The sequence below is a fragment of the Phascolarctos cinereus genome, unplaced genomic scaffold, assembly GCF_003287225.1.
Source record: "Phascolarctos cinereus isolate Bilbo 61053 unplaced genomic scaffold, phaCin_HiC Scaffold_5;HRSCAF=322, whole genome shotgun sequence".
Taxonomy (NCBI): Eukaryota; Metazoa; Chordata; class Mammalia; order Diprotodontia; family Phascolarctidae; genus Phascolarctos; species Phascolarctos cinereus.
In genome coordinates this window covers 151,669,750-151,697,393 of record NW_027555958.1, presented here as the reverse complement: position 1 = coordinate 151,697,393, position 27,644 = coordinate 151,669,750, and the positions used below count along the sequence as shown (strand labels likewise).

The 27,644-nt window shown below is 39.0% G+C and overlaps 1 protein-coding gene across 1 annotated transcript in view; it reads left to right on the top strand.

Annotated features, from left to right (window-relative positions):
* LOC110222916 (uncharacterized) overlaps positions 1 to 27,644 on the top strand; it is a 195,358-nt gene that overhangs the window by 143,843 nt on the left and 23,871 nt on the right. The window contains 2 exon segments of the mRNA XM_078155582.1: positions 1,313 to 1,433; positions 26,577 to 26,675. Of these exon segments, the coding sequence (XP_078011708.1) occupies positions 1,313 to 1,433; positions 26,577 to 26,675 (220 nt within the window).

Here is a 27,644-nt window from a genome sequence, read left to right as displayed (position 1 = left end):
GGTTCTTGAATTAATCCATTTTTGGAAGTCTGAAGTTTCAGATTAAACTTGCTACATCAATTTCTACCTCAAAATCTATGATAAAGAAATATCCTCCCCCCCCCAAAAAAAAAACAGTAGAAGATTCTGCCTTCCATATAAAAGCCAGCAGGTAAACACCATCACTACTTCCCCATAAAGTAAAAAAAAAAATCAGGAGGGGGGAAAAAAATGAAAGTTGTGTTGTAGAATTGTTCTGTCATAGTGCTGACATATTCTCATAGCCCCATGCTGTTTATACGTCCATACTGAGAGCATCCTATCTGTAGCAGACAGAACTTGCTTCCTTAAGTAATTTCCTGCCTCAGCCCTGTTCCAGAGGGACAAGCATTGCTGTCCCTATTTGACAGGTAAGCAAAGCCAAGCATCTGGTGGTTCATTGGCTTTAGGCAGGTTGCCTAGCAATAAGCTGAACTGATAACTTGCACCGGTGAGGCCTGATATTATTGTTGGTCTCCAAAGCCACACTCCTTTATAAAGCATCTGTAGCATTGTAAAGAGAGCAATTTGAAGCACTGAAAATAAAAGATGGTAGGGCACTCATCACTTTTATTGGTGGTATATCCAGGCAAGGGACTGATAAGTGCTGATGAATAGGATGGTCCCCTCCAACCTTAGGGGAAAATTCCCTCCTGGGGAAAGATGGGCAGGGTTTGAATCAAGAGCCAAAGTGAGGCTGGAAAAATAGAGGTCAGAAACCAGGGTTTCTTAGCAATGCTGGTCCAGGGATTGACACCAAATTGAGGAAACTGAAACCTAGAAGGGAGTTTTCAGGTCAAGAAAGTCTGCATGGAAATCTGGAGGTTCACTCACTAAGCCCAAGCCCATGTCTGTTCCTGAACAGGCTGACGACGATCCCTTGCTTGCTCTGACCCTGGGGGTGAGATAGTTGGTCTAGTTTATAATTGCCACGTATTGATTTTTAAATCACCGTATGACAATGTTGAGTCCATTTCTCATCCTTTTTCAGGATCTATGGTTGCCTCTGTATGACAATGTCTCCGACACTTATGTCTGTGTTAAGGTCCCAAAGGAAATAATGTCAAGTTATAAATACTCGATACTGAATTCACCTCTCTTTTTTTTTCCAGTAAATCAATACTTGCTTTAGACTTCAGTATTTACTGCCTAAGAATCCCTTGTGGTGTATTGGTGTCCCCTCCCTTTACAAGAGGATAAGGAGAAAATATAGCAGGAGGAGGGGGAAAGTACCTTGAGGTTCTAAAATATATGCCCAAAATGTAGATTGACTCTCAAATTCTGTTTACTCTAGCTTCAAAAACTTCTGGAAAAATTTGAAAGTCATATGATCCATGAGGTGCTAAGAAAAGTTAAAAAGGAAATAACCTTAGTTATGTCAGAAAAGGCTAAAGAAGACTGTGTCCTCCCTACAGGTAAGATATATTTGAATTCAGAGTATTGGTTCATACAAGTCTTCCCAAATTTCTATGAATTCCTTATATTTGTCATTTTTAAAAAGCAGCAATATTCCATTCCATTCACAGGCCACAGTTTGTTCAGCCATTCTTCAGCTAATGGATACCCTTTTTGTTTTCTGCTTTGTTTTGTTTTTACCACATAAAGTACTGCTGTGAATACTTTGGTACATATGAGGCCTTTCTTTATGTCTTTGGCTGCTTTGGAGTATGTGCCCTGAGTAGAAATGCTAGATCAAAGGATTTAATTTTTTAATTTATTTTTGAGGAATAATTCCAAATTATTCTCAGAAGGGATAAACCAATTTACAATTGTACCAACAGTGTATTAATGTATCTGTTATCGCATAATGCCTCCAACATTGATCATTTTCATCACTTTATCTTCTCATGATAGAGGCAAAGTTGGCCTAATGGATAGAAAGCTATCCTTAAAGCCAGGTAGGCCAGGTATCAAATCCTCTCTGTGACACATACTGGCTGTGTGGCTCTGCAGGTGACTTAACCTCTCAGTACCCTAGATAACTCTCAAAGATTCTGAGTTGCAGAGGAGGTACCATCCTTCACTAGTGGAGGGAGTTTCCTCATCTACATGTTCCCTATCCCTGCCATATTTGTTAGTTTGAGGGATGTAAGCTGTTGATTTGTTCTTTTAATTTGTGTTCCTTTTTTTTAGGATCATAGTTTTATAGCTTTAAGGGATCATAAAGGTCATCTGATCTCATTCCCTCATTTTATATATGAACAAGTGGAGGCCCAGAGAGCTTAAATGACCCCAAGGCCATACAGCTAGTGGGCAACATCACCAGGATTAGAATCCAGACCCTATGGCTTCAAGGCCAGAATCTTTTCTACTGTAAGACGTTAACCATTTGGAGCAATCTTCCATATGGTTGTTGAGAGTTTGTAATTCTTTTTCTTTTGGAAACTGTTCATATCCTGTAGCTAACCATATTTGTTGGGCCGTAGCTCTTAGCCCGATTCAAGATGTAGGAGAAACTGACTTGTGTGTATTACATAAATACCTGTAAACAAATTAAAGGCAGATAAAATGTGTATATATAATGTGCATATGTTATATATAACACACACTTAATAATGTGTATGTAATATGTACATGCCCTACATAGTAAATATCTGGGTAGGACTTTGACACATGTATACACACATATGTGTAGGAGTACATATATGTGTGTGTATATGCATACATACTTCATGGGGAGTACCTCTACCACTTGTGCTTCCCTTTCAGGGGACAGAAGTCTCCCCACTGACAGAGGGCTGATGCTGCTGAAATGCAATTAGAGCAACTGATTTTCTAGTGCTGGTATTTATTGACTAACATGCAGAAGGGCTATCTTTCTATTCACATCAAACTTTTTGTTTTGGGAATATATATTTGTATATATTCGTGTGTATGTGTTTGTGTGTGTATCTTTAATTCATACCGTTCATCAGAAGGTCAAATACTGAAGCTGAAGCTTAAATACTTTGGCCACATAATGAGAAGATGGGACTTCTTGGAAAAGATCCAGAAGGCAAAAAAAGATTTGCCTTCAAAAGGAGAAGGGGATGGCAGAGGATGAGATGGATAGATACAGCCGTGCAAAAAATGAACATGAGCTTTAGGAGATAGTAGAGGGTAGAAGGGCCTGGTGTGCCGTGGTCCATGTGGTCGTGAAGAGTTGGACATGACTGAACAACTGAACAATAACTACTAGATAGAGAGATATTGTGTATGTATCTGTATGTGTATACACTTATCTATCCATGAGCTGCAGTTTCTTCATTTATAAAGTGGGGATGATATCTGTAACACTTAGCTCACACAGTTGTTGAGAGAATCAAATGAAATGTTAGATGTAAAGTATGTTTAATGTATATAAGTACTTTGCAAGCTTTAAATATACACATAAGGTTACATGTGTATACATGCGTGTATGTTTATACACATCTCTATAGACATACACACGTGTGTGTATATACCCATACATAATACATCTATGTGTGTGTATCAAAACTCTTTCTTTCCATTCACGAGTAGACCTGAACTATGACATTCTTCAGAGGCAGCCTGTTACAGTAGGATGAGCACTAAATGGGGAGACAGAAGACCTAAATCTGAAGACTTGTTCTGTCATTTCATAGATCCACCTGTCTGGACTTCAGCTTCCTCATCTATACAATGAGGAAGTTGGACCAGATATTCTCTAGGACTTCTTCCAGCCCTGAATCCACAATCCACAATAATTCATGGGAGAAAAATAATCTACCACCTTTCAAGTTAATTGTATTCTTTGAAGGGTAAAAAATATCATCACTTCCCTTTTTAAAAGATGCATATGGTCCACCCAGGATTAATTAATAACCACTGATCTCACCCTTCCAGCACTGTTATTTGATCAGCTTTCAGAGAATCTGAGCTCAGTAAACAGGGCTTTCTTCTAAGCCCTGAAGTGAAAGGTTGAGCTCCCAATGTCACGGGAGAGTTGTGTAAGGGTGAGTTCACATTACAGGATATTAAAGAAGTGACAAAGCAATTAGTTGCTGCTGCTGGACTTGTCTCTTCCCAGAGGAAGCCTTAGAGGATAGTCCAAGAACTCCATAGATGTACCTTTTCTAAATAGCATGGATTGTGCCTTTTATGAGACTGCTTATCTTTTTGTAAATTTTTTGAGGAAATAATAAAAGCAACAGTAATTGTAGTGGACTTTTATAAAGCACTTCAAAATGTGTAAAACACTTTACCTACATTATATCATTTGATCCTCACAACAATCCTGTGAGCTACTAAGTGTTATTATCCCCACTTTACAAAGGAGGTAACTAAGGCCCAGAGAGGTTAAGTGATTTGCCCAGGGCCACACAGTTAGTAAATATCTGGGGAAGTATTTGAACTCAAGTCTTCTTTATTCCAAGATCAAATGAGATAAAATTTGTAAAGCACTTGGCACAGCACCTGGCACATAGTAGGTACTTTATAAATGCTTTTTCCCTTCCCTTCCCGGTCCTACAGTCTCTCCACTATGCCCCTGAAGACTGGGGCCATTTTCTTCAGAGTGTTCATCTGTGATTGGTACAGATTCTGGTTCCAGTAAATTAAGCAGGACCAAGGATGAAAGTGAAAATAGAATCATGTATCAACGATGATCATGATGATGGCAAGGGTGATTATGTTACCTGGCTTCTCTTTCACAAAGTAGGAAGGCTGAATCAATTACAGATTTTCTATAATTCTGTGGACACTCAAAATATGTGTCAATACTGAATCTTTTCTCTCTCTCCTGATTGACAACATTATGAATTTTTTTTTTGCTTGCTCTGTTCAGAAGGCAGGAGTAGAAGCAATAGTTTTAAGTTGCAGAGAAGTATTTAGGGTTTATGTTAAAAAAAATAAAGAAAAAAACTTAGAGCTATGTAGGAGCAAAATGGGCTTGTTTGTCCTTCATTCTCAAAGAAGACCAAAAACAAAATGAGCTACTGATTGGGAGGTGATTGGTTCCCCTCCACTAGAGAGCTAGAATTGTTGTTGTTTTTCAACTGAACGTGCTTGTATTAAGCTTTAGAGGCAGAATCATATAGTAGATAGAGAGCCAGCCTCAAAGCTGGGAAGACTTTGTTCAGATCTCTCCACTGACACTCTGGCTATGAGTTCATGGGCAAGTCACTCCACCTTTGAGCTCTCAGGGCGACTCTCTAAGACTGTAACTATCAGGGTAGGTGCCAGCCTGCATAGGTGGAGGGAGTTTCTTCACCTGGGAGTTCCCTATGCCAACAAACCACAGCCTCCTTCCTTATCCCTTTTCAGTCTTAGTTCAGCTGCTCAGTTCAGTGTTGCTTTCATCTGCATTGTGATAGAGTAGTCATTGTGTATATTGTTTTCCTGGTCCTGCTTTTTCTTTGGTCCTCCCTCCCTTTGGACCCTAGTCAATGCCTGTGCTAAGATGTGCCTAGAACTGAACACATTGCTCTAGATGTGGTGTGATCTGGGCAGAGCATAATGGAACAATCGTCTCTCCCCATGTGGAATTTTTGCCTCTCTCTATGCAAACTAGGAGAGCATTGGCATGTTGGGCTTATGCGTCATATTGCTGACTCCTCGGGAGCTGACAAGCCACCAAAACCCTTGCATCACAACCCCCTCCACCTTCCAACCCTGCACTAGAGGTCTTCATACCAAGGCTGGGTGACCACTTGTAAGGGAGAGCACAGATGTGATTCTTGTTCAGGTACAGGTCGGCCTGGATGCCCTTCAGGGGCCTTTCCCACTGAAAAGCTGGGGTCCCTCTGACTCTAGATCCTGTGCTACATTTTCCTCAAAATGTTTGCCTTTGCAAAATCTAGCTTCTGGGCTCAGTGTTTTACTAAAAAACTGCTTCCTCAGAGGTTCTAACAACTAAACCTTTTGTTTGGTCCTGATCCTCCATGACCTCTCTGAAGTTTTGACACTGATGTATACAGATGACACATCCCTCTGAATACCCTTTCCTACCTTAGCTTGAAAGACATTACACTCTTCTAGGTTCTTCTCCTATTTTTCTAATCACTTCTTCTCTGTTTCCTTTGACAGCTTCTCTTCCTGACTCTTTGATGTGAATGTTCCTTGGGGCCATAGTATATAGAGCCTTGGAATTGGAATCTTAGTTCAAATCCTGCCTTAGACACTTACTAGCTGTGGGACCTTGAGTCAGTCACCTTCTGTCAGCCTCAGTTTTTTCATCTGTAAAATGAAAATGATAATAACACCTGCCTCGAAGAGTTCTTGTGAGGATTAAAGGAGATAATGCATGTAAAATGTTTTGCAAACATTAAAGTACTCTATAAGTAGTAGTTTAGAGGCAGCACAACATGGACCTTGAAGCCAGAGAGACCTGAATTCAAGTCCCTCTCAGACATATACTGGCTATGTGGTACTGGACAAGTCACTCAACCCTTTCATGCTCTAGGTAACACTCTGAGACTGCAAAGATTACAAATTACATATATTATTGGCATGCATTCCATTTTTTATACATTATCTCTGTATATATGACAGAGAACATGTCAGTCTGCATTGGTAAAGGAAGCTCCCTCATTTGGGAATTCCCTCTAGCAATGAAATAATAGGTCTTATTCTTATACCTAACCTGTAAATATGAGTTATTGTTATTAGTTATTATTATTAATCTCCCTTAATTAATTCTCTTCTCTGCCTCCTTTGGCAATCTCATTTGCTTCAATAGTTTCAGTTGCCACCTCTGTGCAAATCACTTCCAAATCCATTATTTCCAGTCCCCAAGTTCCATGTATGCATCTACACTGATGTCCCACCAGCACCTCAAACTCAACATGTCCCAAACTGAGCTAAATCTGCTCCTCTATCTGACATAATAACTCTTTCTGCCTGTAATATCACCATTCCCTCAGTCTTCCCATGTCCCACTATTCACCAAGTCTCTCTCCTCTGCAGCTTTCACTCTTTACTCTCCGTCTTTACTCATTTTCAACCAAGTACCACATTTTGTTGCTCTTATCCCTTCAACATCTCATGCATCAATTCTGTCAGTCAATAAGCATTTTGTGGTCAAGTGTCTTCTATGCATGACACTGTGGTAGACACTGGAGAAACCAAGACAAAGGATGACACCGTCCTTGTGCTCATGGAGCTAACAAATTCTAAGAGGGGAGATAACAGATACGTATATAAGTATACACAAAAAAATGAGGGTAGACAGACCAAACCTGTGATTTCATTGGAATGGAGAATTCCCAGGGAGGAAACTCCTCCTAAAATACCAATGCAGATAGGCACCACCTGCTCTTCATTTAGTCTAAGAGAGTAGCCTGAGGCACTGAGAGATACATTGAGAAGTCTTTGGTCACACAACCAACATATGTCAGAAACAAACCTTGAACTCAGGTCTGTCTGATTCTGAGTGATGTAGGAGTGTTCCAGGAGGACTATCACGTCTTGTGGGAAAGCTTGCCAAGCCCTTTTCAGGGCTGCTCATCCACCTTTGGTCTCTACCTAGCACTCAACTCTCTGTGGTTCCAAGAAGCTGTAACAGGCTGAGCAACCACACCTCAGGAAACCAACTTAGCAGACAGGCTAAACCAGGTTGACAGTAAGGTTGAGGGCCACAAACCTTAACTTGAGGTGTCTACCCCAGGCATGTGAAGACTTCTCCCTATGGAATGGGTAAATGAGAACTGTTGTGCACAACTAGTTCACTCGGCTACAGAGCCTACCTAGGATCTAGGATTTCCCAATCATCTGAAGAATCAAGACCAGCTTGATCTTTCACTCCAAGCATGCATTGATGAGGCGGGAGAAAAGATGGCAACAACTCCACTTATTTTTAGCAAAGCACTTACTTATATAGTAAAATAACAGGAACTCTTTCTCAAGTTACAATGATGTATAACCCATGCTGTGCTCAAGGACAGTGCATGCACAGTCCATGCACTTACCTACCACCAATCACAAATATACTGTTAATGACTAATGAGTAACTAGGGAAGTTAGAGATGCATAGAATGGAGCACCGAACCAGGCGACCTTTGCTCATAGATCAATCACCCAAGAGGGGCCTCCGCCCATCAGTGAGACCTCATGAACAGCCTGTGGCCCTCTACTTACAGATCCCCAACAACTCCCCCTTTTTGTTTTTGTTGGAGACGGAGCATATGAAGCTCAGTCCCAAGGTCCTTTATCCGATTAGCAATGCACCTGAGCAAACACAGTCCAAAACACAGCATGGCCAGCAATAGCAAACATAATGGCAATAAAGAAGATAATAAAGACATAAGCCAATGTCCAAGGTTATCAAAAGGGTTACGGAGTTCATCTAGCAAATCAAGTATATGTTGGGCAGTTTTATCTGGCATCAAATCTTCATCAGCCGCCCTCGCAATATCATCAGCAATTTTATATAAATCATCAATATCCAGTGCAACAGTAGAATTCCCAAATAGCCCATTCAGATGTCTATGTATTCTCTGCCACTCCCATTGGGAGTCATTGTATTTAACATTGAATTCATACCTATAATCACATTTCAAATGTGTTCTATATTCTAAAATATCCAATTCATCACCTATTTCAGTAATGGTTTCCTTCATTCCCTCAAGTGTGTGGTAAAATCCCTCATCTATCCTTTTTTGTGCTTGAAAACCCTTTCATACATTGCGAGGTAATTGATTCATAAAATCAGCTTGAACCATTTCATTTCTTGTGATAGATATAGATTGAGATAAAGAAACAGAAGCAGTTATAATAGCTATAAGCAATACAATTCCTAATAACTACACATGAAAAACATCTCTTCTTCCTAACAATTGCTAATTGATTTCTTTGGTCTATTATTCCAAAAATATGATCAGAATGTGACTCATACGAATCTTTGCTTTTCACAGGCACCAAAGCAAACTTTTGTTGTGTAATGATGAAAATAATTTGTTCTCTAATCTTGGGTCCTATACATTCAGATACACTGCAATTATTGCAAGTAACATTATATTCTCCCGAATTCATCATTCTTTCAAGATGTAAACTGAAATTCCTTCCCCAATCCTGCAGATGCATTCCCTTGTAAAACAACCTCAGGTATCGTCTCTCCCCAAGTAGCCAGTCTTGGCCATGATGATCTTATCACAAAAGTCCATCTGTTGTATTTCCTGTCTCTGCTGCTGTGTTCTGTACCACTGCCGACAATAATGACAAGAGTCACAGCTTGGTTACAAGTTCGTGTAGTGCCTTCTTCTTCTTCTTTCGACTCCTTCAATTCCTGGCCGGTCTGTGTTTTCTTTTCTGCTTGCCTCGTCCCTTCTGAATGGATAATGTGGACATCCTTCGTTCTGACCCAAAGTTCTCCATCACCTGTGAAAATAAGAACAAACCCTTGCCCCCAGGTTAGCACTTGCCCTGGGCCCTGCCAGACACCATCAACGTCTCTCCACATGACTTTCATATTGTGTTTAGGAAAAAGGAATCTGTTTGATTTAGTGGTGTCACTAGTACTGTTGTCATTTCCTGCCAGATATTTCATTGCAGGAGAGAGGTCACAACTCTCAAATTTTAAATAATTTATAGTATAGAGTGCAGTGTTTAATTGATACCATGGGGATCCCTTAGATCCCCCTTTTTGTTTTTGGAGCACCATCTTTAATGTATGATTGGCGCATTCAACTATGGCCTGGCCACAAGGATTATAGGGAAGGCCAGTAGTATGACTAATAGAGAACTCAGTACAAAACTTTTTAAAACCCTGCGAAATATATGCAGGACCATTATCAGTCTTTAAGCATTGAGGTGGGCCAGTGAAAGAAAAACAATGAAGCAAATGATTAATAACATAGCGGACAGCCTCACCCGCTTGAGCAGTAGCAAAAATAAAGCCTGAATAAGTATCAATAGAAACATGAACATACTTTTGTCTTCCAAAGGGAGAATAATGAGTAACATCCATTTGCCATAAGGCGTTAGGTGTAAGTCCCTTGGGGTTGTGTACATCAACATGAAAAGGGGGCTGAAAAGGCACACAAGTAGCACAGCGCTTAACAATTTCACGTGCTTGTGATTTTGTTATGCCATATAAAGTTCTTAAAGACCTAGCAGATAAATGTAATTGATTATGACTATTCCTTGCTATTTCCACATTCATTGTTAAAGATTTATCAACAAAATCATTACCTTCAAAAATTGGTCCTGGAGCAAGAGTATGGGACCGAACATGCAAAACATAAAATTTTTCTGTCCTATTCTGTATATAATGTTGTATATCATGAAGCAACTGACAGATATTATTACCAGTATTTTTTATTATTGCAGTCTCTAGGTGTTTTAGGATTCCTTTTACATATTTACTATCTGTGATGATATTCATTGGCTCCTTATATTTGTGAAAGGCACAATAGACAGCATATAATTCATTCTGTTGTGTGGAGGTAAAAGGTGTATTAATCACCTGTAATTCCTTTCTTTTAGGGCACCAGATAGAAGCCTTATTCATCTTTGTGGCATCAGTAAAGACATTAATTCCGTATAGGTTCACCTGATGTATGTGTGGGTTGTATCCAAGGCCAATTCTCAAAGATTACATGATATTTAAGGGTTTTCCATACACAAGCTTCAAATTGATATTCACTTGCCAGTTGGGCATTGTTTGTATTGCCATTTCAATTATTTGTTGAGAAAATGGAAGGTATATGACTTCCGGATGTGTGCCACATAATTTTAAACATCTGTTATCAATTTTATGTATTAAGTCCCCTATCAGGACCATATAATTACTTAAAGTGTTTTTTGACTGAGATGGTAAATATACCCATTCTAAAAGCCTTTGTTTCTGATGTATTACTGCTGTTGGAGAATTTGGGGTGTTAAATATAGAAGCTTCCACGCTTTCATGCCTATCAATCCTGTTTGTGTGTGCTCCAACTACTTGTTCCTGAATATACAACAATGTTTGCTTTGCCTCAGGGGTCAGTATCGGGGTGAATCTAATTGAGGATCACCTTTAAGGCAATCATACAAGGGTATCAATTTATAATTTGGAATGCCAACCTGTGACCGAAGCCACTGTATATCTCCTATAATTTTCTGAAAATCATTAAGTGTTTTCAATTTTTGTAGGTCTGTTGTTGGTGGATGTAAAACTATTTTCTCTTGAAGTATTTGATGGCCTAAATATTGAAATGGTGGATGTTTTTGAATCTTTTCTGGGGCTATTTGAAGCCCATGACTTTGCAACAATTCTTGTGTTTTTGTAAAATTTCTTCTAACACTTCAGGATTAGGATGAGCACATAAAATGTCATCCATGTAATGTATCATTTTTAGCTTTTTGTAATGGAATAGTAAAAAAGCAATCTTTTAAATCAATAACTATCAAAGGCTAGGAAGTCATAAAGCATCGTTAATTTTCCTGACTACTTTGCAATAATAAAAACAGATGAATTTTAAGGAACCCAAACAAGTTCATTAGATTTTTTTGTATTTTGTCAGTTTTATGGATAGAAAAAGCACAAACAGTGGCGGGAGAAAATAACAGCTCTCAGTAAATGTAAAATATCGCGCCCACAAATTAAGGGGAAATGAATTTAGTTTTAGCTGTCTGTTATCCTAGTACTTTAAATTCATCTTAAAATAATTGATTAGTGGTGATTTATTAGACAAGCTAAAAGTAATTAATATCCATAAAAATATAAACTTATTAAAAATTATCAAGGAATCTTGATTAATTTGTAACATTTTGGTGGTATACTTGTAGACTGTAGAACAATATACCTAAAGTAAGCAAAGGGTGATACCTTTCTGTACCTTGTCAGGGGTAATTATAATCTATGAGACTGAAGGCTTGTTAAAACTTGGGCATTAATAAGGAGAGTTTGGTAGTAGTAGGACAACTGCAAAGTTTATCATCCATATAATAAATTATTTTTGTCTGGGAATATTTCTGACTAACAAGTTTAATAGTGTTATGAACAAAATTTTGGCACATGGTAAGAAACATTCCTCCTTAAAGGATCACAATAGGAAAAATGGGAAATACTGATTTAATGAGACAACCATACCCAAATTCAAACTCAAAACAAAATTAATTATAGTTCTAAGAGTCTTTTACCTCAAGCAGTAAGTTTCACTGATTATGGCTTAAAGCCAGATACAGTTAATTATTTTCATAGAAATGCAATAAGCAATAAAGATTTACTAGGTCTCACATATATAAGAAATTTTACTTAACATCCTTTCTTTCCCACATTTAAACTTGTCTTGGTGAGAAAGCCAATTATTAGAAATTATTTATATAAAGTTGCAATTTCTCAGTAAGCTAAATGAATTGTTTAGGAACTCAATAACATAAACAAATTCTTTTCTCAGAGCAGATGACCTTGGCACACAGCTGGTAGGAGCTTTTGGCAAGCTTACAAAGTTAAGGGAATTGCCTTGTGCCCCTCCTTTTCTCTCAGAAGTAATTAAAAATTCTAGGTCTTAACTTTAAAACAGTAACTTCAAATAACTTAGTTAACAATTTGGTAATTTTCATGAGTGATAGTTAAATTGTTTTAGCTCTAAGCTGTTCTTTAATCCTAGGTAAAGACAGAAATACCTGATTTTCTAAATGACAGTTATAAAAAATCATAGAACAAGATTAACCAGACTTGATAAAATAATTTAGCTGAATTTACACAGTTATCTCACTACCTTTCAGTTTCTTTTAGTTCACATTTTAATAACATCTAAATTATTAAAAATTGCTTGACATAACACATAAAAGTGTACCAATTTGTAATGAGACTAGATTTTTTAAAACTTGAAACATGCATATTGCTAATGTGAATGAACAAAATTATCTTTAGATTGTGTTCAATACTTAAAAACTTTTCTTTTTGATCTGAAGAGGAAACTCATCCTCCTTATCTTTTCCCTCTTTCTCCCCCACCCCAACCTGGCCAGGGTTGGAATTCGAGAGAAAGGAAGAGAATATTTTTCAACATAATCTTTCAATCTTACACCCAAAGCTTTGGCCAGGGCCTTAGAAAGCAAAAAAGAAAGAATTTTTTCTCCAAAAGTTTCCAAATCTTTTACTCTCAAATCATCTATTCCTGCTATTCATGCAAACAGATTATATTATTCTTTCTATCCATATCTTAAACTTCTTGCCTTTTGTCAAATTATATAACCTAAATAATGAAGTACTTTTTCTCCCATTCTCTCCCCCATCCACCCACTCCTGGGAATGCAGCTGGTATTAGGGAGGGGGAAGGGGAGAAAGTCACTATCAGCATTTCAGAATCCAGTTGCAGCCCTTGGCTGCCTGGCAGTGAAAGATCAAATAAATTGTAAACATTAATCACAGACCATCATTCACACAGACACAGACAAACATAGAACAAAATGACAGGGAGAATCCAAAAGCGAGAAACTTGTCAGAAATTCCCTACACAAATGAAATAATACTATTTTTATTTTTTTTATTTTCTTTCATGGTATTCTAAAACCAGGCAAAATCTTTCTTAAGGTTTTTTTTTATAAAAGGCAAAACAATCTGTAGTTGTATAGGGACCTCTCATAATGCTTGAGTCTATCTAACAGCTCAGGGTAGGAGAGTGTGGAGGGGGTTTTGAAGCTTCAGCTAAGTCAGGATATAACCCATAAATCTTAGGTCTGTTCTTTCTCTCAGGAGAGCCTGCTCTACTATTGTTAGGTGAGTACAATGAAGAAGTTTGAGTACAGGCAGGGAATTTTCTCTTCTCACCCTGTATGTCAGCTTGCGAGCCCATTTTTATAAGATTATATATAGTGAAAGTGCCCAGGGGAACTGATTTTGGGCCTTTGGTATTATAAAATTCTGTCAATTGTTCCCCCACTATCTTCCATGGTTCTAAATCTAAACTCCCTTCCCTTGGAAGCCATGGAGATGTTATATCAATAATGTCTAGAAACTCTCTTATTTTCTTGGGAGTTACCGAGCACCCCTGTTCCTTGATCACTTGATATATTAGTCTAACATTTTGTTCCTTATCTGAGAGTTTACCTAGATTTTGCCCCATGGTAAGAAATTCTCTTACCACTCCGTATCTTGCAACAGGATGCGATTTGGAGGCCTCTCAAAAGGAGGCTGCCTGGTTCCAACAGACCTTGGTGTCTTGATGTGGGTGTCGCGTCTTCTTGGTCCAGATGTTTCCTGACTGTTTCATGCAGCTGTCTTACTCTCCGTATCTTCAGTGCAGCTTCAGTGCAGCTTCACGGCAGCAGTGCAGCCAGTTTGTTGTGCACAACTAGTTCACTCGGCTACAGAGCCTACCTAGGATCTAGGATTTCCCAATCACCTGAAGAATCAAGACCAGCTTGATCTTTCACTCCAAGCACGCATTGATGAGGCGGGAGAAAAGATGGCAGCAACTCCGTTTATTTTTAGCAAAGCACTTACTTATATAGTAAAATAACAGAAACTCTTTCTCAAGTTACAATGATGTATAACCCATGCTGTGCTCAAGGACAGTGCGTGCACAGTCCGTGCACTTACCTACCACCAATCACAAATACACTGTTAATGACTAATGAGTAACTAGGGAAGTTAGAGATGCATAGAATGGAGCACCGAACCAGGCGACCTTTGCTCATAGATCGATCACCCGAGAGGGGCCTCAGCCCATCAGTGAGACCTCATGAACAGCCTGTGCCCTCTACATCCTTACAGATCCCCAACAGAGAACAATTTGTTCCAATGTCTGCGAAGGCAGTTGAAGCAGGTGCTGTGCAACACTTAGAGCTTGGTCAAGGTCAAGGAAGATGTCAAGATCATCTACTGCATCCTGGGCCATTGCCAGTCACCTTGACTTTTGTCTTACCACTGGTCTTTGATGACTCTAGAAAAGAGTGAGGTTGACAACTGTGTGCAACTTTATCTCCCTTAAGTCCATCACTCACAAGTAAAGATATCACCCTGTGATGTCATTGGTCCTCTTCAAAAATGAAGACAAAAAGCATCTGATTCTGAAGACAGCTGTAGCCACTATGACATGCTGCTTATCATATTAACTACATGCAAAATAAATACAAGGTAATAGGGGATAGGGGATATAAGGGGATAGGGAAGTAGATTAAGACACTAATAGCTAGAAGGATCAGGAAAAGCTCAAACTGTGTTATCTTTGTTCATTTTGTTCTGCATTCTTAGATGCAGCATCTGAGTTGGACTTCAAAAGAGTGCTTAGCAGCACTGACCACCTGACCACCACCACCCCATCAGTCCTGCTACACCCAACGAGTTTTGATGACAATTTCTCCCTTAGACTTCAAATGGCATTTTGTTACGTACATCTCCTTAACAATTATTTGTACTTGTAACGTCTCACGCAGAGTGCCCTTTCTTCACATTGGAGCCTTTTGTGGCCAAAATCCTTGAGAAAGAGATCTACAACAGGTAGATTTCCTTCATTCCTTTCCTCTCATTCTTTTCTTAACAATTTGACTTCTGACCTCATCATTCAACTGAAACTCTTCAAGTACTAATGATTTCTTAATAGCCAAATCTGATTGCCTTTTCCCAATCCTCATCCTCCTTGACCTCTCTGCAGCCTTTGACACTGTTGATCACCCTCTTCTCCTTGATACTGTCTTCTTGTAAGGCTTTTGAGATACCACTCTCTCCTGGTTCTTCTCCTACTTATCTAACAGCTCCTTTGCTAGATCTTCCTCCAGGTCATGCCCACTTAACTATGAATGTCCCACAGGGCTCTGTCCTGGACCCTCTTCTTTTCTCCCTCTATACTAATGGTGATCTCATCAGCTCCCATTGATTCAATTCAATCATCTCTATACTGATCATTCTCAAATCTACTTCTCCAGCTTTGACCTCTATGCTGATCTCCAGTCTAGCATCTTCAGTTGCCTATTAGACATCTCAAACTGGCTGTCCTTGAGTCACCTTAAAGTCAACATGTCCAAAACTGAACTCATATTTTCCCCAAAACCCTTCCCTTTTCCAAATGTCCTTTTACTGTCAAGGGCATCACCATCCTCCAGTTACCCAAGCTTGCAACCTAGGCAGCATCCTTAACTCTTTACTCAAGTCTTAGCAAAAATCCCACCTTCTGCAAGAAGCCTTTCTCAATCTTCCTTAGTGTATGTATGTTGTTTGTACATAATTGTTTGCATGTTATCTCTTCCATTAAATTGTGAGCTCCTTGAGGACAGGTACTGTTTTGTTTTGTTTTTTTACTTTCCTGATATCTATACCCAGCACTTAGTAGGTACTTAGAGGCACATAGTAGGTGCTTAGTGGATATTTGTTGACTACTGCTAAGGCAGGTAGATTCTCAAAACAGCCTACCTCATAGTGTTCTAGCCTACGCTTTTATGTAATCTTGATCGTAGTCCTTTAAAAAATAATGCAGAGGGGGCAGCTAGGTGGCACAGTGAATGGAGCACCAGCTCTGGAGTCAGGAGAACCTGAGTTCAAATCTGGCCTAAGACACATAACACTCACTAGTTGTGTGACCCTGGGCAAGTCACTTAACCCCATTGCCTAACCCACCCCCCACCAAAATGCAGACAATGCTATATTATGAGAAATAACCCTGCTCTCTTGGCTGAGAAATTGGCCTCAATTTTACAGAAAAAAATTAGGGCCATTTGCTGTGAGCTCCCTCTTCTCCCCTCTTCTTCATCTTGTGTTACTCAGGAGCTTTCTGCCATTCTCTCCTCCTTCACCCCCTTTTACATGAGGAAGTAATCTTGCTCCCTGCCGACACTAATCCACTGCTTGTTAAAGTAATGTAATTTCATTCCCTCTCCTCCAACAGATTGCCCCCTTTGTCATCATCACTCTTTCACTTATTTTCAATCTCTCCTTTTTTATTGGCTCATTCCCTACTGCCTACAAACATGCCCATGTCTCTCCTATCCTAAAAAAACCCTCACTTGACCTTTCCATTCCTGCTGTCATCCTAATATCCCTTCTGCTTTTTGTAGCTGAACTCCTCAAAAAGGCCATCTACAATGGTAGTTTCCACTTTCTCTCCTCTCGTTCTCTTAACTCCTTACAGTCTGGCTTCTGACTTTATATCCCAACAATACTGCTCTTTGCAAAGTTACCAATGGTCTCTTAGTTGCCAGAACCAATGGCCTTTTCTCAATCCTCATTCTCCTTGACCTCGGTGTAGCCTTTAACACTATTGATCACTCTCTCTTCCTTGGTACTCTCTTCTAAGTTTTCAGTACACCACTCTCTCCTGGTTTTCCTCCTATATATCTGACCACTGCTTTCTCCTTTGCTGGATCTTCCTCCAGACCCCTAACCATAGATGTCCCTCAGGATTCTATCCTGGGCTCCCTTCTATTCTCCATCTATACTACTTTTTTGGTGATCTCATCAGCTCCCATGAATTTAATTACCATCTCCATGTTGATGATATCTACTTTCTTTCCCCAGTCTCTATGCTGGCCTCCAATCTTGCTTCTCCAACTGCCTTTCAGACATCTTGAAACGGATATCCAGTTAATATCTTAAACTCAATATGTGCAAAACACAATTTATTATCTTGACCCTTAAACTCTCCCAAACCCATTACATTCCCTATTACTGTAGAAGGCAGCACCATTCTCCCAGTCCCCCAGGCTCACAACCTAGGAGTCATCTTGGACTTCTCACTGTCTCTCACTCCCCAAATCCAAACCGTTGCCAGTGCCTGCCAATTTCACTTTTCCAATATCTCTTGAATATACCCCCTTCTCCTCTCTGACACTGCCACCATTCTAACACAGGGCCTCGTCACCTCATGCCTGGATTATTGCAATATCCTATTGGTGGGTCTGCCTGTCTCACATCTTTGCCCACTCCAATCCATCCTCCATTTAGCCACTAAAGAGATTTTTCTTAGGCGCAGGACTAATCGTGTCACCCATCTAGTGGCTTCCTTACGGAACCTTAAGGAACAAATACAAAATGCTCTGTTTGGCATTCAAAGCCTTTCGTAACATAGACCTCTCCTAACTTTCCAATCTTCTCACACCTTTCTTCCTAACATGTATTCTTCGATCCAGTGACATTGGCCTCCTACCTGTTCAGGACACTCTACCTCTTAGCTCCAGGCATTCTCTCATATCTGGAATGCTCTCCTTCTTCTTCATCAACTACTGATCTCCCTGGCTTCTTTAAAGGTTCTAGCTAAAATCCCACCTGTATAGGAAACCTTCCCCAACCCCTCTTAATCTCAGTGCCTTCTCTCTGTTAATTATCTCCTATTTATCCTGTCTATACTTTACTTTGTATATGTTTGTTTGCATGTCTTCTGTTTAAACTGTAAGCAAATTGAGAGCAAGAACTCTTTTTTTTAATAAAATATATTTCATTTATTTCATTAAATATTTCCCAATTACATGTAAAAAATTTTTTAAAATATTTATTTTTTAAAATATTGAGTTCCAAATTCTTTCCCTCCCTTCTGCTCCTCCCCCAACCCTTGAGAAGGCAAGAAATATGATATCAATTATACATGTGAAGTCATGCAAAACATATTTCCATATTGGCCAGCCTTGAAAAGAGAACACCTGTACACACATACATGTATGCATGCACACACACAAGAAAAATAAACCTTAAAAATATGCTTCAATCTGTACTCAGAATTCATCAATTCTCTCTCTCTGGAGATAGGATAGCATTTTTCATCATAAATACCTTGGAATTGTCTGGGATCATTGTATTGCTTAGAGTAGCTAAGTCTTTCACAGTTAATCACCCTTACAGTATTGCTGTTACTATGTACAATGTTCCCCTGTTTCTTCTCACTGCATTTTGCATCAGTTTATATAGGTCTTCCCAGGTTTTTCTGAAATTATCCTGCCCATCATTTCTCATACCACAATAGTATTCCATTACAATCATATGCCACAACTTGTTCAGCCATTCCTCAACTGAGGGGCATTCCCTCAATTTCCAATTCTTTACCACTACAAAAATTGCTGCTAGAAATATTTTTGTACAAACCAGTCCTTTTCCCTTTTCTTTAATCTCTTTGGGATACAGACCTAGTGGTGGTATTGCAGGGTCAAAGGATATGCACAGTTTTATAGCCCTTTGGGCTTAATTCCAAATTGTTTTCCATGGTTGGACTAGTCCACAACTCTACCAACAGTGCATTAGTGTCCCAATTTTTCCACAATCGCCCTCTCCACTCCAGATTCTGTCATTTTACTTTTTCTATTATGTTAGCCAATCTGATAGGTGGTATCTCAGACTTGTGTTAATTTGCATTTCTCTAATAAATAGTGACAGAGCATTTCTTCATGTGACTATTGATGCTTTTGATTTATTATTCTGAAAATGACCTGTTTGTATTTTTTGAGCATTTACCAATTGGGGAATGGCTTATATTTTTTACAAATTTGACTCATTTCCCTAAATATTTGAAAAGTGAGGCCTTTATCAGAAAAATGTAAATTTTGATTTGATGTAAAAGATTTTCTCATTTTCCTGTTTTCTTCCTGATTTTGGCTGCATTCGTCTTGTGCAAGAACATTTTCACTTCATGTAATCAAAATTATCTATTTTATTTCCATGATCCTCTCTATCTCTTATTTGGTCATAAACTCTTCTAGAGACTACCTTTTTCCTCTTTTTGAATCCCCAGAACTTAGCACAATGCCTGGCACATAGTAGGATTTTATAAATGTTTACCAATTGGTTAATGATAATAACTAACATCTGTATATCACTTTAAGGTTTGCAAAGCCCTTTATAAATATTATCTCATTTTATTCTCACAATAACCCTAAGAAATAGATGCTTTTGTTATCCTCATTTTACAGATGAGGAAACTGAGACAGACAGCTATTTGTTGTGGTTATTATCTCATTATCCTCTTTTTTTGATGGAATTCAGACAGGCATGATCCTGAGGCATGGCACTATCCTGCTATTATCCTTTTATATTTACTGTATCACCCAGTATGGCCCAGGTGGACAAAATAACTGCTTTTTACAGTTGAGTAAAAGTATTAGGCTACAAGTTTATCTCCTGTAGGTTCACTGAAAGCATCTGTAACACAATTCCAGAAGCAGACAGGATGATATGTACATCATCCACTTCTCTCCTGGCAGCTAGGTGATGCAGTTGATTGAGCACTGTACCTGCAATCAAGAAGACCTGAGTTCAAATCCAGTATCAGATACTTACTAGCTAGGCAAGTCACTTAACCTCTATTTACCTCAGTTTCCTAAATTGTAAAATAGAGATAACAATAGCACCTACCTCCCAGAGTTGCAAGAATAAAATGAAATAATTGCAAAACACTTTGCACAGTGCCTGGAACAGGGTAGGCACTATGTAAATGGCATCATCATCATCATCATCATTATTTTAATTGCTTTTGCTAAGTCTCTGTATTTTGAAAACTTTACATTCCATGTAGCTCGGAGATTATGCCTGCATGAGTATTTAGTAGGATAAAATCTATCAATAATGTCCTCCATGTTATATCTGGGTAATTGTGGGTAACAGTTCAGTCTATGAAAATGCTCTGGTTCTAGTACAGTTTATTGGTTGAGTTCTCAAGAATGTTTTTGAATTCTATATCTGTAGCATGGAAATTTGTCTTCTGTCATTCTACAGAGTTAACTTCTGATCAATATGCTAGGCACCAGGCCATGCCTTACTAAGTATTAAGAAAAAATTAAATTTTTTCAGCTTGTAGGACAAAATTATCATCATTGTCATCATTGATTAACAGCTGGAGAATTAACTTTAGTTAATTTGGTTTTGTTTGCTCTTTAGTTTTTAATTGTCTTGATTTGGGCCACCTAACTGCTAAAGCAGAGAGAGGAAGAAAGTATCAGCTAACAACCAAAGCAGACTTCCTGGAGAGGGTACAGCCTGGGTAATTTTCAGAAAGCGATAAGAGGTGGTTTTGCATTCAGGAAGTTAGAAAGCTGTTCCAAGCATAGAGTTGACATGGAAAAACAAAAAGACATTAAGACAAAGAGAAGGGAAACTCAGTCCAACTACAACCCCCCAGTGCATCTGTCACCCCTTCTGCCAAAAATGGATACTTCATCTCAAAAGAATAATGGCCACACACGCTGATAATGAGACGCAGACAACTAGTCCAATGTTGCCAAGAATTGCTTTTGTTGAATCAATGCCCCACTTTTCTTGGCCTTCCTTGGCCCCTGATTCCAGCTGCTGATAGATTTTTGAACCTTACATCATGATGAGGGAGAATCATATTGGGAAATAGTCCTGGGGCTGTATTCGATTGCATCCCCTCCAACCTCACCCAGAGCCAAACCCTAAACAGCCAACCTCTGCTGGACCCCAGCCAGCCTATATTCAGCACAACTCACTGACAACAGATGTGGCAGGTAGGCAGATCTAGTCACTTGCTGGGCTTTCTTATGTACCCATCGGCCTGTCTGAAAACATATCCTGTTAAAGGCGTTTAACTCCATAACAGCAAGTTTGGCCACTTTCAAAAGCCGTATTGTCTAAGAGCAAAAATCATCCAAATATCAGGAAACTACACACACATACACACAGAGTAAAGATTAACCATTGGTTTAGAAATCCAGTGTCTTTATGTAGCATGTGTTCAATCATTCTTTGTTGAGTTGATTAATTGAATGGGATTGGATGGAAGGGCTGCAGACAAGTGTTTACAAAAACAGGGGATTTCGCTGGGGAGTATTATGATGTGCAAACACTGGGTTTTTGTTTTGCTTCATTATTTGACACTACGTGAACCGAGAGCACGTTCACCTAATGGAATACTATACCTTGTGTTTCCCGTGTTGGGTAAGGGATTATACTGAAGTGGTAGCTTTATTTTCTCCACTGCAAAAAAAAATATCTGCTGCTGGAAAATACACAAATATGAAATCTTGTAAAATGTCATTCCAAATCCGAAACACTGATGCCTATGGCCTGCTTCTCCTGCAAAGAAGATCACCTGATTTCCTCCTTTCCCCAATCAGGAAAAGAAGGGGGCTAGTGTGGGTAAGGGAGGAGAATTAACTTCTGCTAATGATTGTGACCCTTGGAGAATTTCTCTATCACTATCTCCTGTCACTGTCTAATTTTTAGTCTCTTTCTATCTACTGTAGTCAGTCAATGAACATTTATTAAATACCTACTATGTGCCCGGCACTGTGCCAAGCACTGGGAATACAAAAAGAGGCAAAAGATAGTCACTGCCTTCAAGGAGCTTACAGTCTAATGAGGGAGACAACATGAAAACAAATACATACAAAGCAATCTATATACAGGATAAACAGAAAATAATTAACAGAGAGAAGGCACTAGAATTAAGGTGTATTGGGTTGTAGAAGGTTGAATTTTAGTTGGGACTGAAAGGAAGACAGGGGAATCGTGCTGCCTACAAACATGTGCAAGTCTCCCCATCCTTAAAAAAAAAAATAAATCCTACTATTTCCTCTAGTGATCATCCTATATCTCTCCTCCCTTTCTTAGATAATCCTCTTGAAAAAATGTCTACACTTGATGTTTCCACTTCTCTTGTTGCTATTGTTCAGTCATGTCCAACTGTTCGTGGAGTTTTCTTGGCAAAGATACTGGAGTAGTTTGTCATTTCCTTTTGTAGCTCATTTTCCAGATGAGGAAACTAAGGCAAATAGGGTTAAATGACTTGCCCAGGGTCACACAGCTAGTAAGTATCTGAGGCCGGATTTGAACTTACAAAGATGAGTCTTCCTGATTCCAAGCCCAGGGCTCTATCCACTGTACCACCTAGCTGCCCATTGCCACCTAGCTGCCCACAGACAGCTCTTCTTTTATTGTCTTATAAACCCTCATAATTCAATTAGGACTGTTAACCAGTGATCTCTTCATTGCTAGATTCAATCACCTTTTCTCAATCTTCATCCTTCTGGATCCCCATTGCATATGACATTTGATGATGTTGACCACCTTCTCCACCTAGATACTCTTCCCTCTCTGGGTTTTTATGACACTGCTCTCTTATAGCTCTCTTCTCACCAGATTTTAACATTCCTCAGTCTCCTTTGCTGGATTATCATTGTCCACGTCATACCTCCTAACTTTGGGTTAATCCCTGGGTCCTCTTTTCTCTACATCCTTTTGGTTGACCTCATCATCTCCTATGTGTTCAGTTTTCATGTCTATGTAGATGATCCCCAGATCCCCAGATCCCAAAGTGGTGTGATGGATACAGTGCTGGACCTAGAGTCAGGAAGAGGTCAGTTCAGATCCATCCTCAGATACTTACTAGCTGTGTGACCTTGGGTAAGTTACTTAACCACTATTTACCTCAGTTTCCTTATCTGTAAAATGGGGATAATAATAACACCTACCTCCTAGAGTTGTTGTGAGGATCCAATGAAGAGGTATTTATAAAGTGCTTTGTAAGCCTTAAAGCACTTTGCCAATCCTAGCTGTTGTTGTTGTTGTTGTTATTATTATTATTATTATTATTATTATTATTATTATCTTAATCAGTTGCCAAATCTGATTGTTTCTACCTCCACAACACTTCTTGCATCCGTCCCTTTCATTTTATTCATGGCCCTGGTGGAGGCCCTCCTCACCTCTAACCTGGACTATTTAGCAATAGCCTTCTAATTGGTCTCCCCAAATTTCAATCCATCCTTCACAAAACTGCCAAAGTGATTTTCATAAAGCTCAGGTCTGATCATGTCAGTCCCCTATTCAGTGAACTCTAGCATTTCCCTGGGACCCAGTAAGTCCAGTGTTAGCTGTGTGACCATGGGTAAGTCACCACTTCCACTTGCCTCAGTTTCCTCAGTTGTAAAAGTGAGGGAATAATAACAGCACCTACCCTGAGGGGTTGTTGTGATAATATCTGTACAGTGTTTAGCGCAGTACCTGGCATGTGGTAGGCACAATATAAATGCTTAGTCTCTTCCCTTCCCTCCAGCCTTCCTCCTTCATTAGGCAATTAGGTGGTGCAGGCATGGAGTCAAGACAACTTAAGTTCACATCCAGCTTCAGCTACTTAATTAGCTATAGAACCCTGTGCAAGTCACTTACCCTCAGTTTCCTCCTCTGTAACATGAGGATAATAGCACCCACCTCTCAGGATCAAATGAGATATTTGTAAAGCATTTTTATAGCACATAGTAGGTGCTACATAGTTATTATTATTATTATTTAGAAACCTGGCTTTTTCCTGCTTTTCCAGCTTTATTTTTCATTACTCCTCTCCATGAATTCTACAATCCAGTCAAACTGTTTTCTTTGCTATTCTTTGCAAAGGAGAAGGGAACAAACATTTATTAAGCAATTACTAAGTGCCAGGCACTGTACTAAGCACTTCACAATATTATCTCATTTGATGCAACACTCTGTCTCCCATCTCCTTGTCTTTTCACTGGCTGAACCTCTTGCTGAGCATGCACTCTCTGCTTCTTGGGATCTCTAGTTTACTTTAAGACTCAGCTCAAGTGCCACCTTCTACATGGAGTCTTTCCTACTGTCCCCAACCCTCTCCTGCTGGGGCCTTCTCTGCACCCAGGTTGCTGTGTATCTACTTTGTATATGTTCTTTATATACTGCCATGCATACATTCTGTCTCCCCTTGAGAACAGGACAGTTTTGCTTCTGTCTTTTCATCCCCTGCCAGCCCCTGTGACAGTGCCTGGGACAGTAGGCCCTTAATAAAAACCTGTTTATTGACTGACCTTTCACAAGGCCTCCAAGGGGACATGTAGAGGGAGAAGATCAGCCCCAGTAAATTGGTATAATATGACAATGGCCTAAAGGCTATTAATAGAAACCCACAACTCTTTTAAAATAAGTTTTACTGATGCCTTTGCTTCTGTATCACAGTCCTTTTGGACATCCTTTTGCATCCAAAATGATCCCCCATTTTTGTTGCTCCTTGTAACAAAAAGCACCGTTAAGCCAACCCGATCAGCTGAGTAACCATGTCTGATCTTGTGTATAGCATTCCTTACCCATAAGCTTATATTTCTCACCCAAAGGGAAGGAGGTGCTGCCTCACCTTCTCTGGGGCCAAGATTAGATGTTGCAATAACTCAAAGTTAAAAAACAAGTTTGGCCCCAAAGAGAAAATAGAGAAGGCACCTCCCCCTACTCCTTTATAAAGGTGGGAAGTCCACAGGTAAGTGGAACATTGCATATATTTTCAGACTTTTTCAGTGTCAGGCAATCCACAAGCATTTATTAGGTGCCTGTTATATATCAGATACTGTGCTAAATGCTAATTGATGTGTTTTGATGATTTTTTCCCCCTGTTTTTGCTTTTCTTTAAAAATTCTTTTGTTATATGAAATGGCTTTTCTGGGAGGGGCAAGAAAAGAGATACTTGGAGAAATTTAAACAATATAAAAATAAGAGAGATTAATGAAAATTTATTTAAAAACAATTATTCAGAGTTATTTGTTTTTATATTCTTTTCACTTACTTTATTATATTCATTGTGTATATTTTTTCCATGGGTCTTCTTATTTCACTGTGCATCATTTCATACAAATGTTCCCGTGTCTCTGTGAATTTCTCATATTTAGCATAAAGCCCATATTTTTTAACTGGAAAATCATCTATTCCTTCCTGATTGTCCTGTTCCATAGTCCTATCTTAAAGGGAGGTGATCATGAATTCTTAAAGACTTGGCTGTAGAATTTAAGCTTGGGGGAGTTGACTTATCAAATTGGAAAGTCTGTCAGCATGAAATGCCTTGTCTAAGGCCCAGCCTCAACAAGTTCTAAAAGCTTCATCAACAAAGGGCTGGCCCACAGGTGAAGATGGTTTAACCACAGAAACTCATGAAGATTCTTCACTTAGATGAAAAAAGGTGGCCTGCGCTGATAAAAGTCACCAACTCCAAGATACTGGTCATGACCTACTTTACCTTTTTCTATTTTCTTTGCCCTCCTTCTTGCATAAACACAATTATTTGACCTCTTTACTCCTGGTCTCCAAGATGATTCCGTGGGTAAGAATGAGGGTTGCCCCTTTCTGTCTATACTGTGTGGTTCAAGATAATTTTTCAAAGAAATATAGTTGTGTATGGATCAATACATCAGTGCATTAAGAATCTACATTTTCTTCAGTGTGGAAACTCTACTCACACACATCTCTGATTGAAACCTGTCTATAACTTACTAAAAAAGTCTTTAGGAAGTCTCCTAAGACTTAAGAGGTTAAGTGATTGTTGGTCACGCATTAAGTCTCAGAAACAGGATCTGAACCCAGAGCTTCCAGGTCCAATACTCTATCGTTATGCCATGGTGAAAACAGATAAACCCCTCTCACTTCTGAAATAGTCAAAAGTACATGTGTGATTCACAATATCCATATCTTGAACCATGGGAATATTAATTATTCCCTGGAATAAAAGACCTATTTCCTAAAGGCCAACCCTCCTTCCCCCCACCCCCCTAAAAAAACCTCCAATTCATTGCAACAAACTTTTCTAACATTGAAGATACTATGCTGGGAATAGAAGGCCAAATTACCTTGTCATTGTGTTCTGCATTCACTGCCTTTGAGAAGATAGTGCCTATATTGTCACTATTTAACAGAGAAATGCTTTGCTTGATTTTTATTAACAAGGATGGATTTTTTTGGGAGGGGGGGAATATATTTTTCCCCCTTAGAGCTCTGGAAACACCAAGTTATGAAAGAAAATGTGTCCATTGTAAGGCCACAAATAGTTGAAATTTTTATACAGTGGTTAATGGAAAGTTACCAAGATGGTGAGCTGGAGGTATGTATTCACGATTAACCAGATTCTCTTCAACCTTTTTAAATACGGTGACCTCCCCTCTTCTCCACTTCTATACTTGAATTAGCATTATGTTTTATCCTAGAATGACAGTTTTGATAATGAGGTTGATCTGTATCAAAACAATCAAATGGCCCTCATTCTGGGGTTTTTTGTTTATTTTTTCTGTTTTAAATATTCCATTTCTAATCAAAAAAGGGGGGGAAATTGACGGCATGTGTTGGCCAGTTTCAGATTTGATCGAAGTTTTTGTAATTAACCACAGACCTCAGAGGTTTGAGTAGGCTTCTTTTTGGTGAAATGTGCTGTTCTAGTTCAGAAGACTTGGTGGAGAAAAGTGGGGTGAGAGAGGTTATTTGTATATAGAGGCACTGTACATATTATAGCCTTTGGGACCACTGACAAATAAAATATCAGGACTTTAAGAAGGTATGCATCCCTCATTTGTTAGAAATTTATGCATGATAATATAACTAGCATTTAAAGAGCACTTTAAAGTTTGCCAAGTTCTTTACATACCTTATCTCATTTGAACTATACTAAAGTTGTTACTATTATCTCCCATTTTACAAAGGAGAAAACTAAGGCTCAGTGACTTGCATATGATTTACACACAGGAAAAATTGGAAGCTATGTCTTCTATTGAGTGTCGTGTGTGTGTGTGTGTGTGTGTGTGTGTGTGTGTGTGTGTGTGTGTGTGTGTAAGGCACTGGATTCACTTTCCTTTGAAATTCCTTGCAACTTAACTTACTTAGCAAAACCTATTCTGGCTACCAATAACTATTACCATTAAGAAATAACTGGCCAAACATAGAGGTCTGCTGTCTTCTCAGTCACTTCCCAAGAGTTGTCAGACTTGACAACCCGTATCTACTTTTGATGATTCACATCAGGTCAAATGATACCACAAGGAAAAATGTAGAAATTGTGGGTAAGGTTT